A 19,255-nucleotide genomic window follows, 5' to 3' on the forward strand; every position below is an offset into this window, starting at 1 on the left:
CGTGCATGGGGGCGGAGCTATGTGCCTTGTTCAGACAGCGGCAGCACTTCTGTGTTATTAGCCATGTCAATGATTGTAAATATTGGTAACACTTTAGTATGGGGAACATATTCACCATTAATTAGTTGCTTATTAACATGCAAATTAGTAACATATTGGCTCTTAATTAGTCATCATTAAGTACTTATTGATGCCTTATTCTGCATGGCCTAACTAAGAGTCTTCCCTTAATAACCTCAGAATTATTGCTTATTAGTAAGTGAAGTGAAGTGAAGTATATTTATATAGCGCTTTTCTCTAGTGACTAAAAGTGCTTTTACATAGTGAAACCCAATATCTAAGTTACATTTAAACCAGTGTGGGTGGCACTGGGAGCAGGTGGGTAAAGCGACTTGCCCAAGGACACAACGGCAGTGACTAGGATGACGGAACCCTCAAGTTGCTGGCACGGCCACTCTATCAACCGAGCTATACCGCCCCTTAGTAACCCTAACCCTAACCCTAACCCTTATATGTTCCCCTAGTGTCCAAATAACTCCAAATTAAGTCTTTGTTACTTAGAATATGTTCCCCATACTAATGCATTAGATTTATATAGCGCTTTTCTAGGCACTCAAAGCGCTTCACAGAGAAATGAAGACCCATCATTCATTTTTACGCAAAATAGATGATTTTTTTTATTTATTAAATCAACATAAAAAACAAAAGATACACTCACAATTAGTGCACCAACCCCAAAAAACATTCAAATAACTTTATGTTATTAATATTCTGGTTCCTACATTATATATCAATATATATCCATACAGTCTGCAGGAATACAGTCTGTAAGCACACATGATTGTATTTTTTTTTATGACAAAACAAAACAAAAAAAATACCATACCCGCCTCCCACCCCCCAGTCCGTGGGACAAATTTTCAAGCGTTGACCGGTCCGCAGTTACAAAAAGGTTGGGGACCACTGCACTACGCCATACCGCCCCTGTAAAGTGTTTCCTAAATATTATGTATCCCCTACTAACTTTTTTGTGATTAATAACATGAGTCCAAATTCACAAGTGTTGTTGTTGGTGATGCTAAGTATCTACAGATTAAAAGACATGATGTTCGTACATCAATTGAGGAAAATAGAGGGGGGGACACATTTTATGGCAGTACAAAAATATGCTGAAATATTAAGTATCCCATACTAACTTTTTTTTTGTTAATAAAATGAGTCAAAATTCCCAAGTTGTGTTGCTGATGATGTATCTACAGAATAAAACACATAATGTTATTAGTACATAATATGAGGGAATAAGAGGGGGGGACACATTTTATGGTAGCACAGAAATATGCTGAAATATTATGTATCCCATACTAACTTTTTTTGTAATGAATAACAGGAGTCCAAATTCCCAAGTTTTGTACAATGCCAAGTCTGTACATATAATCCCCATCATGTTCGTACATACTGGGGACGTAGGTGGGACACATTTTCTGGCATATAATACGTGGATTTAAAAAAAAAAGTGTAGTGTTTGTTCCCATAATATTGGTGTTATTTTATCATCTATCAGAAGATGAAATAAATAATAAAACAAATGACAGGATGTTTTTCATGTCTGCAGCATGACACGTATACAATAGAGAAGCGTGTGGATACAAGTACAACACGTCATGCAAGGATGATCAAAAGCATTTATTGGGGTAGGAATGTCGATAATCCACATTTTGTATCATTGACATGGCTAATAACGCGGAAGTGCTGCCGCTGTCTGAACAAGGCACATAGCTCCGCCCCCATGCGCACTTTCACGGTAGGGGATACTAAATACAAACCCTGTTTCCATATGAGTTGGGAAATTGTGTTAGATGTAAATATAAACGGAATACAATGATTTGCAAATCCTTTTCAACCCATATTCAATTGAATGCATTACAAAGACAAGATATTTGCTGTTCAAACTCATAAACTTTATTTTTTTTTTGCAAATAATAATTAACTTAGAATTTCATGGCTATAACACGTGCCAAAGTAGTTGGGAAAGGGCATGTTCACCACTGTGTTACATCACCTTTTCTTTTAACAACACTCAGTAAACGTTTGGGAACTGAGGAGACACATTTTTTAAGCTTCTCAGGTGGAATTCTTTCCCATTCTTGCTTGATGTACAGCTTAAGTTGTTCAACAGTCCGGGGGTCTCCGTTGTGGTATTTTAGGCTTCATAATGCGCCACACATTTTCAATGGGAGACAGGTCTGGACTACAGGCAGGCCAGTCTAGTACCCGCACTCTTTTACTATGAAGCCACGTTGATGTAACACGTGGCTTGGCATTGTCTTGCTGAAATAAGCAGGGGCGTCCATGGTAACGTTGCTTGGATGGCAACATATGTTGCTCCAAAACCTGTATGTACCTTTCAGCATTAATGGTGCCTTCACAGATGTGTAAGTTACCCATGTCTTGGCCACTAATACACCCCCATACCATCACACATGCTGCCTTTTACACTTTGCGCTTATAACAATCCGGATGGTTCTTTTCCTCTTTGGTCCGGAGGACACGACGTCCACAGTTTCCAAAAACAATTTGAAATGTGGACTCGTCAGACCACAGAACACTTTTCCACTTTGTATCAGTCCATCTTAGATGAGCTCAGGCCCAGCGAAGCCGACGGCATTTCTGGGTGTTGTTGATAAACGGTTTTTGCCTTGCATAGGAGAGTTTTAACTTGCACTTACAGATGTTGCGACCAACTGTAGTTACTGACAGTGGATTTCTGAAGTGTTCCTGAGCCCATGTGGTGATATCCTTTACACACTGATGTCGCTTGTTGATGCAGTACAGCTTGAGGGAACGAAGGTCACAGGCTGAGCTGCTTACGTGCAGTGATTTCTCCAGATTCTCTGAAACCTTTGATGATATTACGGACCGTAGATGGCGAAATCCCTAAATTCATTGCAATAGCTGGTTGAAAAAGGTTTTTCTTAAACTGTTCAACAATTTGCTCAGGCATTTGTTGACAAAGTGGTGACCCTCGCCCCATCCTTGTTTGTGAATGACTGAGCATTTCATGGACTCTACTTTTATACCCAATCATGGCACCCACCTGATCCCAATTTGCCTGCACACCTGTGGGATGTTCCAAATAAGTGTTTGATGAGCATTCCTCAACTTTATCAGTATTTATTGCCACCTTTCCCAACTTCTTTGTCACGTGTTGCTGGCATCAAATTCTAAAGTTAATGATTATTTGCCAAAAAAAAGTTTATCAGTTTGAACATCAAATATGTTGTCTTTGTAGCATATTCAACTGGATATTGGTTTAAAAGGATTTGCAAATCATTGTATTCCGTTTATATTTACATCTAACACAATTTCCCAACTCATATGGAAACGGGGTTTGTATTTCAGAGGTACGAAATTTCGCACGGCACCGGTGGATGGTGTCAGTCCATCACCAGCCAGGCATTAAAAAAAAACAACAAAAAATGAGTGATCATCAATCTTCACTATGACGTCACTTTGGTCACTTGATTGACATTCACGGCACCCGAGGGTCTTGTGAGATGACGCTGGCTGCTGCCAGATCATTATTAAGAAAAAACGACCGACAGGAAGGCAATTGACTCTTTTTATTTCAACAGACTCTCGCGCCGTACCTGCCCTCAAAACTCTGAAGACAGTTCCTGTCTTCACAGTAAAAGCTATTTTTATGACAGTACGTCACAATAGTGAAATGAATGATGTCATGATGTCATCAGTTACTTTGTGTCCGCAGGCGGTGCACACAGTCGGGATGTTTGAGCTCCAGATCCGTCACTACCAGAACCCCAACGGACTCCTGCTGAACGGCGACTGCTGCGACCTCCAGGTGGGAGAGGGCCCGCGCTGCTCCTCCAGAGACCAGTGCGACACTTTCTTCCGAGCCTGCCTCAAGGAGTACCAGAACCGCGTGGTCCCTACCGGAGCCTGCACCTTTGGCTCGGGCGGAACCAAAGTCCTGGGAGGAAATTCCCAGTTGCTCCGCCGCCGTGGTCACGATGGTGGAGAGGATGGGACCGTTGTCATTCCCTTCAAATACGCCTGGCCGGTGAGTACAGGGTGGGGGACAAACGCTGGTTATCTGTGGAGTTACCACGGTAACAGACTGAGCTTGAAGTACAACAATGCACTGAAAGTGAGGCTGGGTGGAATAACAATGACCCTCAGCTTCCTTTTCTTTCCCTCCCTGCCCAGCGAGGCCGGGTGACAAAGACTTTATCACCAGATCTCGCTGGGGATTTCCCTTTAAAGCTCCTTCATGTTTTATTGACACCATGGAAATGATAGTTTATGCATACAATGACATTATTATACATACAATAACATTATTATTATTATAAATGCAATTATATTATTATACATACAATTACTGTATATTAATATACATACAATTACATTAATATACATGCAATTATATTGTTATAGATACAATTATATTATTTTACATGTAATTACATTATTATAAATATAATTATATTATACATACAATTATATTATTATACATATTATTACATTATTATAAATATAATTACATTATTATACATACAATTATATTATTATACATACAATTACATTATTATAAATACAATAACATTATTATACATGCAATTACATTATTATACATACATTATTATACATACAATTCCATTATTTTTATTATAAATACAATTATATCATTATACATATATTTACATTATTATACATACAATAACATTATACATACAATTATGTTATTATATATCACAATTATATTAATATACATAAAATTACATTATTACACATACAATTACATTATTATACATACAATTACATTTTTATACAAACAATACAATTATTATTCATACAATAACATTACATACAATTATATTATTATACATACAATTATATTATTGTACATACAATTACATTATTATAGATACATTTATATTATTATACATACAATTATAATATTATACATACAATCACATTATTATACATACATTAACATTATTATGCATACAATTACATTATTATACATACAATTACATTATTATGCATACAATTATATTAATATACATACAAATAATTATTATACATACAATAACATTATTATACATACAATTATATTAATATACATGCAATTACATTATTATACATACAATTACATTGTTATACATACAATTATATTATTATACATACAATTATATTAATATACACACAATTACATTATTCTCAAACCATAACAGTTGCATGCTACATTTTCAACAACAAAGTTAATATTTGCTACCATTCTGTTAGTTTGTAGCACTTCTGTTTATAATAGGGACTTCATCTCTGGTTATAATAGGGACTTCATCACTGGTTATAATAGGAACTTCATCACTGGCTTTGAGGGGATGCAGCATTTTTTATATCAATGTTACAATTAGCTGCTGGAAAAAAGTACCACAAGGCAAAACTATAACAACACTCAATATAGTAATGAACTGCTGACCGATCGATTTTGTCCAAAGTAATTAATCTTCCATTAGCTGAACAATCCTGATTATTTAACCACTCAGCCTTAACCCGCTCAGTCTTACTTTTCTGTGACATAGCTCACAAAATGTTAAATTTAACGAGCTATGAATCATTTTACATAAGCCTCTTTTGCACTATAACAGACGATCTGGCATTAAGGCGCCTTATTGTTGTTCTTCTTTACGAAGAAGGAATCAAAAACAGGATATTGTCGCATTCTTTTTTTGATATATTTTTTCTATATTTTTATATTATATCCTCTTTTTTTTTTAAATATACATTTATTTTTCTTCCAAGGTTTCTTGTTGTTCCCATTGGGTTGAGTTTTTTCTTGCCCTGATGTGGGATCTGAGCTGAGGATGTCGTTGTGGCTTGTGCAGCCCTTTGAGACACTTGTGATTAAGGGCTATATAAGTAAATGTGTGTATATATATATACACACACACATACATACATATATATATATATATATAATATATATATATATATATATATATATATATGTATATATATATATATATATGTATGTGTGTGTGTGTGTGTGTGTATGTATATATATATATATATGTGTGTATATATGTATATGTATATAAATATGTGTGGATATATATATATATATATATATATATATATATATATATATATATATATATATATATATATATATATATGTGTATTTATATATATATATATGTATGTATATATATATATATATATATATATGTATGTGTGTGTGTGTGTATATATATATATATCTATATATATATATATATGTATATAAATGGTAAATGGTAAATGGGTTGTACTTGTTACGATCCGCTGCCCGGATCAGAGTTTGTTTATGTTTGTGTCACGTGTTTTCAGCACCTTGAGTTTAGTTTGTTTCTGTTGCCATGACGGCAGATTGTACGCACCTGCCTCTGGTTAGTGTTCGGGACGCGCACCTGTTGCCCGGGCGCTAATCAGAGGGCTATTTAGTCTTTGCTCTGGCCTCACTCTGTCTGGCTTCGTAGACTATTTTGATTCTGCTAGCTTTTCACGCTATGCTATTTTTTCCTGCTAGCTCCCACGCTAGTCCTTTTGTTTTTGCCTTTTGCTAATTGCACGTCTTTTGTTTGTTCATCGAATGATTTATATTTTAAAATAAATCATTTTCCTACCTGCAAGCTGTGTCCGAAGCCGTCTGCATCCTTGGGAGAACCACACCCGCATCACTATGCGACCAAGTCGTTTCAGTACGAAGCCAGCAAAAAACAATTCTCCCGCACTGGCTAACGAGGAGTTGGACGAAGGTACGCTCATGGTGTTGCGAGCGATGGAAGCCGAGACGCTTCGCTATTCGACGGAGGAGAGGTCGAATCTCATGTGGGGACCTGGAGGCTCTCTTATCCCCATCGATTCCCTCTGGTCGGAAGACATCGCCGCTACACCGCAGTACCGTGCGCGCCGTCAAAGACGGAAGCCGGCCAGGAGGTCTTTCCCTCGCCGCCAAGACGCGCCGCTCCTGCAAACTCCTCCCCCGGACCGAAGCAAGCTACATGCAGCTCAGACTCCCCCTCCTCAGATGTTTGGCAACCCCATCGACCACTTCGCCAAAAAATTCTCCGATTGGGCTGTAAGTCACATGGACAGTTGCAACAGTGATGTCATTTCATTGGCGCCTCCCGAAGAGGTAACTCCGCCCACTTCTGATGACATCATTGAACAAGATTTTTTTTTTCCCTCTTCTAATTCTTTCTGTCAGCCAATACCAAATGATTTTCATTCTAAGATAAAACATTATCAGGACATTTTTGCTAAGTGTAAATCTAGTCAGTCACATTCTGATTTTCAAACTCCACCTCCAGTGACTTTGTTTCCGCCCCCAGTGACTATTGCTCCGCCCACTGCACATATTTTTTCCCCCTGTGCTCCCACCCAATCTCAAGTGAGGAGTAATAATAGTCAATTTGGACAATTTAAAGAAGAGTATACCCCCCTCCATACCTCCCCCCACCCACCCTTGAAGACGGTTCCAAACCGCAAAGAGCGCGTCTGGTATCCGCGTCTTGAGGGGGGGGCTAGTACTGGGAACTGTGCTAGTGCGGTGGCACAACTTCGGCGTACTAAGCCGCAACCACCTGCACGGCCACCGCCACCAGTTTTTCGGCGTGCTAAGCCGCAACCTCCTGCACGGCCACCGCCACCAGTTTTTCGGCGTGCTAAGCCGCAACCCCCTGCACGGCCACTGCCACCAGTCTTTCGGCGTGCTAAACCGCAACCTCCTGCAAGGCCACCGCCACCAGTCTTTCGGCGTGCTAAACCGCAACTTCCTGCAAGGCCACCGCCACCAGTCTTCCGGCGTGCTAAACCGCAACCTCCTGCACGGCCACCGCCACCAGTCCTTTGGCCTGCTAAGCCACAACCGCCAGCTAGGCCACCTCCAGCTGCACCTCGGCTAGCACCTGTTCCTGCACCTCGGCTGACACACCAAGCTTCGTCTCCAGTACCTCCACCACGCCAAGCTCCACCATGCCAAGTTCCTCGGCTGGTTCCCACACCAGCGCCGGCTCCAAGGCTGGTTCCCACACCAGCGCCGGCTCCAAGGCTGGTTCTCACACCAGCGCCGGCTCCAAGGCTGGTTCTCACACCAGCGCCGGCTCCAAGGCTGGTTCTCACACCAGCGCCGGCTCCAAGGCTGGTTCTCACACCAGCGCCGGCTCCAAGGCTGGTTCTCACACCAGCACCGACTCCAAGACCAACCCCTGTCCTGGCTCCACGGCTGGTACCCACACCAGCGCCGGCTCCACGGCTGGTACCCACACCAGCGCCGGCTCCACGGCTGGTACCCACACCAGCGCCGGCTCCACGGCTGGTACCCACACCAGCGCCGGCTCCACGGCTGGTACCCACACCAGCGCCGGCTCCACGGCTGGTACCCACACCAGCGCCGGCTCCACGGCTGGTACCAGAACCTGCACCTGCTCCACGGCTGGTACCAGAACCTGCACCTGCCTCCACGGCGATGACGTCTCCTCCTGCCTCCACGGCGACGACGTCTCCTCCTGCATCCACGGCGACGACGGCTCCTCCTGCCTCCACGGCGACGTCGGCTCCTCCTGCCTCCACGGCGACGTCGGCTCCTCCTGCCTCCACGGCGACGTCGGCTCCTCCTGCCTCCACGGCGACGTCGGCTCCTCCTGCCTCCACGGCGACGTCGGCTCCTCCTGCCTCCACGGCGACGTCGGCTCCTCCTGCTTCCACGGCGACGTCGGCTCCTCCTGTTTCCACGGCGACGTCTGCTCTCTCCTCGTCTTCGTCTCAGCGACCTCGAGTGGTCTGGCTGCGCAAGCGGCGCTCTCGGAGGTTTGTTTATGGACGCCAGTGGCGCAAACAGCAGCGACACCCGAGACGTAGTCGTATAACTCTCCGGCTGCTGAACTTCTGGCGCCACTCACGCCCACCTTCTCGGCAGCCACGAATGTGGCCTTTCCGTGGTCGCCCGCCTCGCCTGCGGCAGCGGCGTTCCACTCGCCGCCGCCACCTGACTCTTCCCCGGTGGATTCGGGGACACGTGGCCTGGCGACCCACCACCAAATCCTCCCTCCGCCCACCCTTGACTCTCGAACTATTTCTTGTTTTTTGGGTTCTTGTTTTATTTTGTGTCAAGGGACATCTGGAATCTGTCCTTTAAGGGGGGGGTACTGTTACGATCCGCTGCCCGGATCAGAGTTTGTTTATGTTTGTGTCACGTGTTTTCAGCACCTTGAGTTTAGTTTGTTTCTGTTGCCATGACGGCAGATTGTACGCACCTGCCTCTGGTTAGTGTTCGGGACGCGCACCTGTTGCCCGGGCGCTAATCAGAGGGCTATTTAGTCTTTGCTCTGGCCTCACTCTGTCTGGCTTCGTAGTTTGTTCCCATACAACTGTTAACGACTATTTTGATTCTGCTAGCTTTTCACGCTATGCTATTTTTTCCTGCTAGCTCCCACGCTAGTCCTTTTGTTTTTGCCTTTTGCTATTTGCACGTCTTTTGTTTGTTCATCGAATGATTTATATTTTAAAATAAATCATTTTCCTACCTGCAAGCTGTGTCCGAAGCCGTCTGCATCCTTGGGAGAACCACACCCGCATCACTATGCGACCAAGTCGTTTCAGTACTTGTATAGCGCTTTTCTACCTTTTTTAAGGAAGTCAAAGCGCTTTGACACTATTTCCACATTCACTCATTCACACACACGCACACACACACACATTCACACACTGATGGCGGGAGCTGCCATGCACGGCGCTAACCACGACCCATCAGGAGCAAGGGTGAAGTGTCTTGCTCAAGGACACGACGGACGTGACTAGGATGGTAGAATGTGGGGATGGAACCAGTAAACCTCAGATTGCTGGCACGGCCACTCTTCCAACTTCGCCAAGCCGTCCCCACATAATACATATATACATACATATATGTATGTATAAATATATATATATATGTATATATATGTATGTATATATGTATATACAGTGTTTCCCACAGGGCAGGCATCTATTTGTGGTGGTGTGGTTGGGGGGTGGCGGCGGCAGCGGCGATGACCAAGAAGAACGCGGAGTTGGAATATAAGTACAACACTTTATGTACATATTTATATACAGATTTGAACAATTAGTTATTCACTGAAATATATTTAATTGTGGTTCTTACAAAAAATATATCTTATAAAATATAAAAGCTAAAATGTCTCTTAAAGCTCTGCCCCTTTAATTAGTGCATACTAAATAATTTAACTTTAGCCTACTACTACAACCATATTATTTACCAGCAACATAAAGTGAAACAGAGGCAGAGGTGTCCTGCCACAGTCAGTCAACCTCTTCCTCCTCCTCCTCCTGCTGCTGCTGAACAGGTCGCACTAGAGCTAGTCGCTCTATGTTTTGTCGTGGTCCTCTCTATAAGGCACATAAGAATATAAATTAGGACCCTTTTCATGAGAAAATTGCATTTCTGATCTGACCCCGCTTTATTTTTCAGTGTTTGCTGAGTTTCACCTGTTCCCTCCACCCTAATTTTTCTACTTGCCCGACTTCTCAAATCTACTTGCCCCAATATTTTTACTTGTCCTGCCTAGCTTTTTTTCTGGCTGTATAGTGCTCATGGCTTATATCTTACTAAAATCCTTCCCGTTGACTATTTACAACACTACACAGTATTTATTATTATTATTATCTATAATTACATTTAAATGGCATTGCATACATGTAAAATTAAATGCTATTTCACATTATTTGACCAGTAGCAGTTACACCCATCTGAACGGGTCAGCCACCTGTTTAAAGCCCGATCACAGTTGAAAACTTGAAATGAAGGGCCTTTAATGGCCAAAACATTAACCTGGACAACATTTTAACAGCTGGTTGGCTCAGATGTTATTCTTTTCATTGCATTCACATGCTGCAGTGGACATTTTAGCTTGAGTATTAATGTAGTATCTGAAGCACCGTCTCCACGTGTGTTTATTGACAACAGGGTTATAACCTGGACACGTTAGCTCATCGGTATGAAAACAGGTGATTGTTATTACGTGCGTCTGCCCCGGGCCCGAGTCAAACAGCGGCGGTGTTAATGAAGCAGCGTCAGGCTGCTCACCGTCAGTGAAGCGCTCGGTGAAATCGCGGATTAACATTAAATATATGACGAGCCGCGAGCGATGCAGCTATAACCTATCTACCTATAACCTATATTACCCTCGTATTTTGATCCCGTCCGTCCGTCCGTCCGTCCGTCCGTCTTCGTCTTCTTCGTCTTCGTCTTCTTCTTCTTCTTCTTCTTCTTCTTCTTCTGGCCCACCAGGTGAATTAAGTGCTATTGGCGGAGTTACAATGCATAGTAGGCTACCGCCACCTACTGCACCGGAGGTGTAACTACAAGCAACATTCACAGACAGTCCCATTGCTTTTATGAGCGGTCGAGCGAGTCAAAAGCCGAAAAATCCATTTGTGGCGGACGTAATTCTTTCGTGGCGGGCCGCCACAAATAAATGAATGTGTGGGAAACACTGATATATATATATATATATATATATATATATATATATATATATATATATATATATATATATATATATATATATATATATATATATATATATATAGGAGGGAGATGCAGGGGCATACTAATTACAGGGGTATCTCCCTCCTGAAAAAGGGAAACTTTATGCCCGTGTCGTGCTTGTGTGCCTTCAGAAACTGGAGCCATGTCTTAAAGCACCTCTTCCTGAGGGTGTTTCAGTGTTATAACTTCACCTTTATCTTTACTTTTTACACCAAAATGCGTCTGTTCTCCCTTTTCTGTCTACACACTGTGTCTGCTTGTAAGTACTCCTTGTGCGTGCGCTGCCGAACATGCTCTTCTGCTCATAAAACCAGCAATGTCACCACGTGACGACGCACCGTCATGCTTTTCAAATAGAGTATAGTACCCTTTTTGATTTATTACTACCGCAATACTATACTAGTAGCGGCATACCCTACAACCCTACTCTGAAGGCGGAAATATCGCATCTCCAAATTCCATGTCAGTGTAGTTTATACAGAACAGCAAGCCATGAAAAAGAGAAAAAAAAATCACTTTTGACTTGAGTCATTTACTAGTGTGTATTTACCGCCTGGTTAAAGTCTAACCTGGCAAGGACATTGTTTCCTTTCTTTCCCTTCTACAATCAGGGGAATTCAGCTTTACTCTGACTGCTCCCACACATGGACTACATCCAATTAGGAAAGCATTACAGAATATAAAAATATTCCCTGATTCTGTCCTCTCACACACACACACACACACACGGTTCACACACCCACCAGCTTTAATCATCGTCAGCCTTTTCTCTCATTGATTAGCCTCCGCCCGTTTACCCCAGCCAATTAGGCTTGTTAGTGCGTGCCTTGATTGCGTCATGCATCACATGCCACACACAACATGGAGGCGCAATGCATTGTGGGTGAAAGACCCTGAGGTGTGACCTCCCCCCACTTCCTCAGGTGAGGAAATGTGAGCTCCTTCTGTGCACTCGTCTGCCTCGCTTGGATTTCGCCTGTTTCTCTCAGCGAAATCTGAGCATTCAAGTGGGTTTGTGTGCACATTGTTGTCATTGTGTAACCGTATCACAATCCTTCTCCGGGGTCAAACTATGACCATCATGCGAGCTGAATTGTATTTACCTTTATTAACTGTCATGCAAGTGGGGAAAAAAAGTCAACCACTATTTATAATGAACAATAAAACCACACAAAATGCACTATTAACAGTGATGACAAAAGATTGATGAGGAAATTTGCACCTGCGCATATGATCTATAAAACCTGCGAAACAGGCTTGTAGGGATGATATAGCCTCTGGTGTTTTTTCCTGACCTAACGTATATTCCGCTCTACCCCGGTATTGAGCACTGTATAACGGATAAACCACAGAAACCTCGACTTAATCAGCCCATTAAGTCATCCAGCAGCAATACTATTAAAAAAGGGCATTTTTACATTAAAACATTTTTAATACATTTGTTAAAATGTTTTACATTAAAAAAAATTAATGTGTTTTAGTCAGCACATGAAGTCATCCAGCAGCAATACAATTTAAAAAGGGCCTTCTTTTTTTTTTAACAATAATTGTTAAAAAAAAAATTAATTACAAATTAATTTACATTAAAAGCAATGTTGTTTTAATCAGCCCATTAAGTCATCCAGCAGCAACACAATAAAAAAGGGATTTTTTTTAACATAAAATAATGTGTAAAAATTACATTAAAAAAAAGAAGAATTTGTTTTAATCAGCCCATTAAGTCATCCAGCAGCAATACAATTAAAAAAGGGCATTTTTTACATTAAAACATTTTTAATACATTTGTTAAAATGTTTTACATACATTTTTTTTAATGTGTTTTAATCAGCACATTAAGTCATCCAGCAGCAATATAATTTAAAAAAGGGCATTTTTTTACAATACATTTTTTTTTTAAATTGTCAAATTAATTTACATTAAAAACAATGTTGTTGTTTTAATCAGCCCATTAAGTCATCCAGCCGCAACACAATAAAAAAATAGCTTCTTTTTTTTTTGTAATTTGTTTTAATCAACCCATTAAGTCAGCCAGCAGCAACACAATAAAAAAGGGATTTTTTTTTCTTACATAAAAAAATTTGTAAAAATGTAAAACAGTAAACATTTGTAAAAATGTGTTAAAAAAATTAACATAAAAAAAAAAAGAATTTGTTTTAATCAGCCCATTAAGTCATCCAGCAGCAATACAATTAAAAAAAGGGCTTTTTTTTTTTTTTTACATTAAAACATTTTTAAAACATTTGTTAAAATGTTTTACATAAAAAAAATGTATGTGTTTTAATCAGCCCATTAGGTTATCCAGCAGCAATACAATTTTAAAAAAAGGGCTTTTTTTTTAACAATAAATTTTTTACAAAAAAATTGTCAAATTAAATTACATTAAAAAAAATGTTGTTGTTTTAATCAGCCTATTAAGTCATCCAGCATCAATACAATAAAAACAGGCTTTTTTTTTTTACATTAAAAAAATTTGTAAAAATGTGTTAAAAAAATTTACATAAAAAGAAAATAAGAATTTGTTTTAATCAGCCCATTAAGTCATCCAGCGGCAATACAATTAAAACAAGGACATTTTTAACATAAAACAAGTAAACATTTGTAAAATATGTTTACATTAAAAAAATGAATTTGTTTTAATGAGCCCGTTAAGTCATCCAGCAGCAATACAATTAAAAAGGGGCATTTTTTACATTAAAATATTTTAAAAACATTTGTTAAAATGGTTTACATTAAACAAATTAATTTGTTTTAATCAACCCATTAAGTCATCCAGCAGCAATACAATAAAAAAGAGCTTTTTTTTTACATTAAAACATTTGTAAAAATGTGTTAAAAAAATGTACATAAAAAAAGAAATAATTTGTTTTAATCAGCCCATTAAGTCATCCAGTGGCAATACAGTTAAAACAAGGGCATTTTTAACATAAAACAAGTAAACATTTGTAAAAAATGTTTAGATTAAGAAAATGAATTTGTTTTAATGATCCCGTTAAGTCATCCAGCAGCAATAAAATATTAACAAGGGCATTTTTTTTTTACATAAAAACATTTTTAAAACATTTGTGAAAATGTTTACATTAAAAAAAATTCATGTGTTTTAATCAGCCCATGAAGTCATCCAGCTGCAATACAATTAAAAAGGGCATTTTTTACATTAAAACATTTTTAAAACATTTGTTAAAATGTTTTACATAAAAAAATGAATTTGTTTTAATCAGCCCATAAAGTCATCCAGCAGCAGTACATCAAAAAAGGGTGCTTTTTTTTTTTTTAACATAAAAAATTAGTAAAAATGTGTAATTTTTTTTTTACATTAAAAAAATAAATTTCTTTTAATGAGCTTGTTAAGTCATCCAGCAGCAATACACTAAAAAAAACCCAAAATGTTTTACATTAAAAAATGTTTACAATAAAAAAAATGAATTTGTTTTAATCAGCCCATTAGGATCACCCGGCAGCAATACAATTGGAAAAAGAGCATTTTTTAAAATTACCTTTTTTTTTTTTTTTTTTTTTTTGTAAAAATGTGTAAAACATTTTTACATTAAAAAAAAAAAAATATTTTTTAATCAGCCCATTAAGTCATCCAGTAGCAATACATTTAAAAAAAGGAAATTTTTTACATTAAACATTTTTTTTAATTTGTAAAAAATGTAAACATACCATCCATCCATCCATTTTCTACCGCTTATTCCCTTCGAGATCGCGGGGGGCGCTGGAGCCTATCTCAGCTACAATCGGGCGGACAACATTCACTCTCACATTCACACACGAGGGCTAATTTAGTGTTGCCAATCAACCTATCCCCAGGTGCATGTCTTTGGAGGTTGGAGGAAGACGGAGTTCCCGGAGGGAACCCACGCAGTCACAGGGAGAACATGCAAACTCCACACAGAAAGATCCCGAGGCCGGGATTACAATTTTTTTTAATCAGCATAAAACATTTTAAACATTTTTTACATAAACAAAATAAATAATTGGTTTTAATCAGCCCATTAAGTCATCCAGCAGCAATACATAAAAAAAAAAAAAGGGAATTTTTGTATTTGTAATATTTTATTTCTGACAGTCCAAATATGTGTGGCACAGACAGAATATTCTCTCTGTCCAGCGTCTTTCTCACAGCCATCTGTGCCTAATTGTGCCAGTTTGCAGGCACATTCCAGACGTGCTAAAAATAGAGGCAGAACAGTTTGGTTGGTTGGTTGGTTGAAGTTTATTTGAAATATGTATACAGTTTCAATATGAACACATATTTTCAGCCTTACAACATGCCTGAAAAGGAGTAGGAAGAAGCAAAGCTTATATAATCTTACCCCTTTTCCACATCTTTACTTCCTGTTTTCAATTTGTAACACAACTAATATCAATGATTTCTAAATACAACAGTTTTCTTAATAAATAGTTCAGTCAGTTACGATTCACTTAATGAGATGAAAAATATATGATTTTTTCAGTAAATTCAATTCTTCCTTCTTGTACTTTGTAAATACTTTTAGTTTAAACAGTCTCTTAAACTGGATTAAACTACATTGATTGATTCCTTTGCTTTACCAATGCAATCATTTAATTCCACATACTGATAGGCTAAAGATTGTAAGTGTTGTACGTGCGTATAAATGTTTGAAATTAGATTGATCTCTGATGTTGTACACTAAGAAGAATTGTTTTACATTCTTGGGTAGCAAATTACTGTTTGATTTGTGCATCATTCTAGTTGTTTGCAAACGCACCAAAACATAGAATTTCAATCATTTTGATTCAATAATTGACGGCTGTGTATGTTTTCTATATCCAACATGATGTATTATTCTAACTGACCTTTTTTGTAACACGGTTAGCGAGTTAAGTGTACTTTTGTAGTTATTTCCCCATATTTTTGCACAATAACTTACTGTAGATATGGTAAGAGTAAATGCCATGTACTGATTTTTGGTGGAGAACACTTGCTTTGTTTAAGTCTTGTCTAAGTTTAAGTCTTGATAAATCATATTGCAAGCACTAAATGATTATATTTGCATCTCCTCCCAGTATTGCAGGTGTTCTGATAATTAGTATATGCATGTATTCTGCATGTACACTAACACAGATACGCTAAATGGATTGTGACACTTATGTTTCTCATTTAAGAGAAGTAATCCTCTATGCACAAGCTTAGTAGATAGCTTTGTGTACACTAATGTTGTCTCCATGCAAATATTTTGGTGCCGGTACCAAAATGTATTTCGATACTTATCGATAGATTTTCTAAATAAAGTGGACCACAAAAAATGGCATTATTGGCTTTATTTTAACAAAAAAATCTTCTGGTACATTAAACATGTTTATTATTGCTATTTAGTCCTTTAAAATAAATAAGGGAACATACTAGACAACTTGTCTTTTAGTAGTAAGTAAACAAACAAAGACTCCTAATTAGTCGGCTGACATATGCAGTAACATATTGTGTCATTTATCTACCTATTATTTTGTCACCATTATAAAGGACACACTGTAAAAAATAATTATTAATCCACTTGTTTATTTTCTGTTAATATCTGCTTACTTCATGTTCTATTTACACTTCTGTTAAAATGTAATAATCACTTATTCTTCTCTTCTTTGATACTTTACATTAGTTTTGGATGATACCACTCATTTAGGTATCGATCCAATACCAAGTAGTTACATGATCATACATTGGTCATATTCAAAGCCCTCATGTGTCCAGGGACATATTGAGAATAGAATAGAAAGTACTTTATTGATCCCTGGGGGAAATTCCGCACCACAGTTCGCTCACAATAGACAATAAACACTTTGGTATTTTTTACATGTGAATAATATAAATAGTAATACAGTCTATTATACAGCATTATTCACATGTCCATCCATCCATCCATCTTCTTCCGCTTATCCGAGGTCGGGTCGCGGGGGCAGCAGCCTAAGCAGGGAAGCCCAGACTTCCCTCTCCCCAGCCACTTCGTCCAGCTCCTCCCGGGGGATCCCGAGGCGTTCCCAGGCCAGCCGGGAGACACATTCTTCCCAACGTGTCCTGGGTCTTCCCCGTGGCCTCCTACCGGTCGGACGTGCCCTAAACACCTCCCGAGGGAGGCGATCGGGTGGCATCCTGACCAGATGCCCGAACCACCTCATCTGGCTCCTCTCGATGTGGAGGAGCAGCGGCTTTACTTTGAGCTCCCCCCGGATGACAGAGCTTCTCACCCTATCTCTAAGGGAGAGCCCTGCCACCCGGCGGAGGAAACTCATTTCGGCCGCTTGTACCCGTGATCTTGTCCTTTCGGTCATAACCCAAAGCTCATGACCATAGGTGAGGATGGGAACGTAGATCGACCGGTAAATTGAGAGCTTTGCCTTCCGGCTCAGCTCCTTCTTCACCACAACGGATCGATACAGCGTCCGCATTACTGAAGACGCCGCACCGATCCGCCTGTCGATCTCACGATCCACTCTTCCCTCACTCGTGAACAAGACTCCGAGGTACTTGAACTCCTCCACTTGGGGCAGGGTCTCCTCCCCAACCCGAAGATGGCATTCCACCCTTTTCCGGGCGAGAACCATGGACTCGGACTTGGAGGTGCTGATTCTCATCCCAGTCGCTTCACACTCGGCTGCGAACCGATCCAGCGAGAGCTGGAGATCCTGGCCAGATGAAGCCATCAGGACCACATCATCTGCAAAAAGCAGAGACCTAATCCTGTAGCCACCAAACCAGATCCCCTCAACGCCTTGACTGCGCCTAGAAATTCTGTCCATAAAAGTTATGAACAGAATCGGTGACAAAGGGCAGCCTTGGCGGAGTCCAACCCTCACTGGAAACGTGTCCGACTTACTGCCGGCAATGCGGACCAAGCTCTGACACTGATCATACAGGGAGCGGACCGCCAAAATCAGACAGTCCGATACCCCATACTCTCTGAGCACTCCCCACAGGACTTCCCGAGGGACACGGTCGAATGCCTTCTCCAAGTCCACAAAACACATGTAGACTGGTTGGGCAAACTCCCATGCACCCTCAAGGACCCTGCCGAGAGTATAGAGCTGGTCCACAGTTCCACGACCAGGACGAAAACCACACTGTTCCTCCTGAATCCGAGGTTCGACTATCCGGCGTAGCCTCCTCTCCAGTACACCTGAATAGACCTTACCGGGAAGGCTGAGGAGTGTGATCCCACAATAGTTAGAACACACCCTCCGGTTCCCCTTCTTAAAGAGAGGAACCACCACCCCGGTCTGCCAATCCAGAGGTACCGCCCCCGATGTCCACGCAATGCTGCAGAGTCTTGTCAACCAAGACAGCCCCACAGCATCCAGAGCCTTAAGGAACTCTGGGCGGATCTCATCCACCCCCGGGGCCTTGCCACCGAGGAGCTTTTTAACTACCTCGGCAACCTCAGCCCCAGAAATAGAAGAGCCCACCACAGATTCCCCAGGCACTGCTTCCTCATAGGAAGACGTGTTGGTGGGATTGAGGAGGTCTTCGAAGTATTCTCTCCACCGATCCACAACATCCGCAGTCGAGGTCAGCAGAACACCATCCTCACCATACACGGTGTTGATAGTACACTGCTTCCCCTTCCTGAGGCGGCGGATGGTGGTCCAGAATCGCTTCGAAGCCGTCCGGAAGTCGTTTTCCATGGCTTC

General features: G+C 40.4%; 1 protein-coding gene across 1 annotated transcript in view; it reads left to right on the forward strand.

Annotated features, from left to right (window-relative positions):
- The window catches only part of LOC133614818 (uncharacterized), a 148,436-nt gene that overhangs the window by 17,513 nt on the left and 111,668 nt on the right, over positions 1–19,255 (forward strand). The window contains exon 2 of the mRNA XM_061973088.1: positions 3,767–4,078. Coding sequence (XP_061829072.1) covers positions 3,767–4,078 — 312 coding nt within the window. The remainder of the gene's footprint in view (positions 1–3,766; positions 4,079–19,255) is intronic.

Source organism: Nerophis lumbriciformis, linkage group LG17 (assembly GCF_033978685.3).
Source record: "Nerophis lumbriciformis linkage group LG17, RoL_Nlum_v2.1, whole genome shotgun sequence".
NCBI lineage: Eukaryota > Metazoa > Chordata > Actinopteri > Syngnathiformes > Syngnathidae > Nerophis > Nerophis lumbriciformis.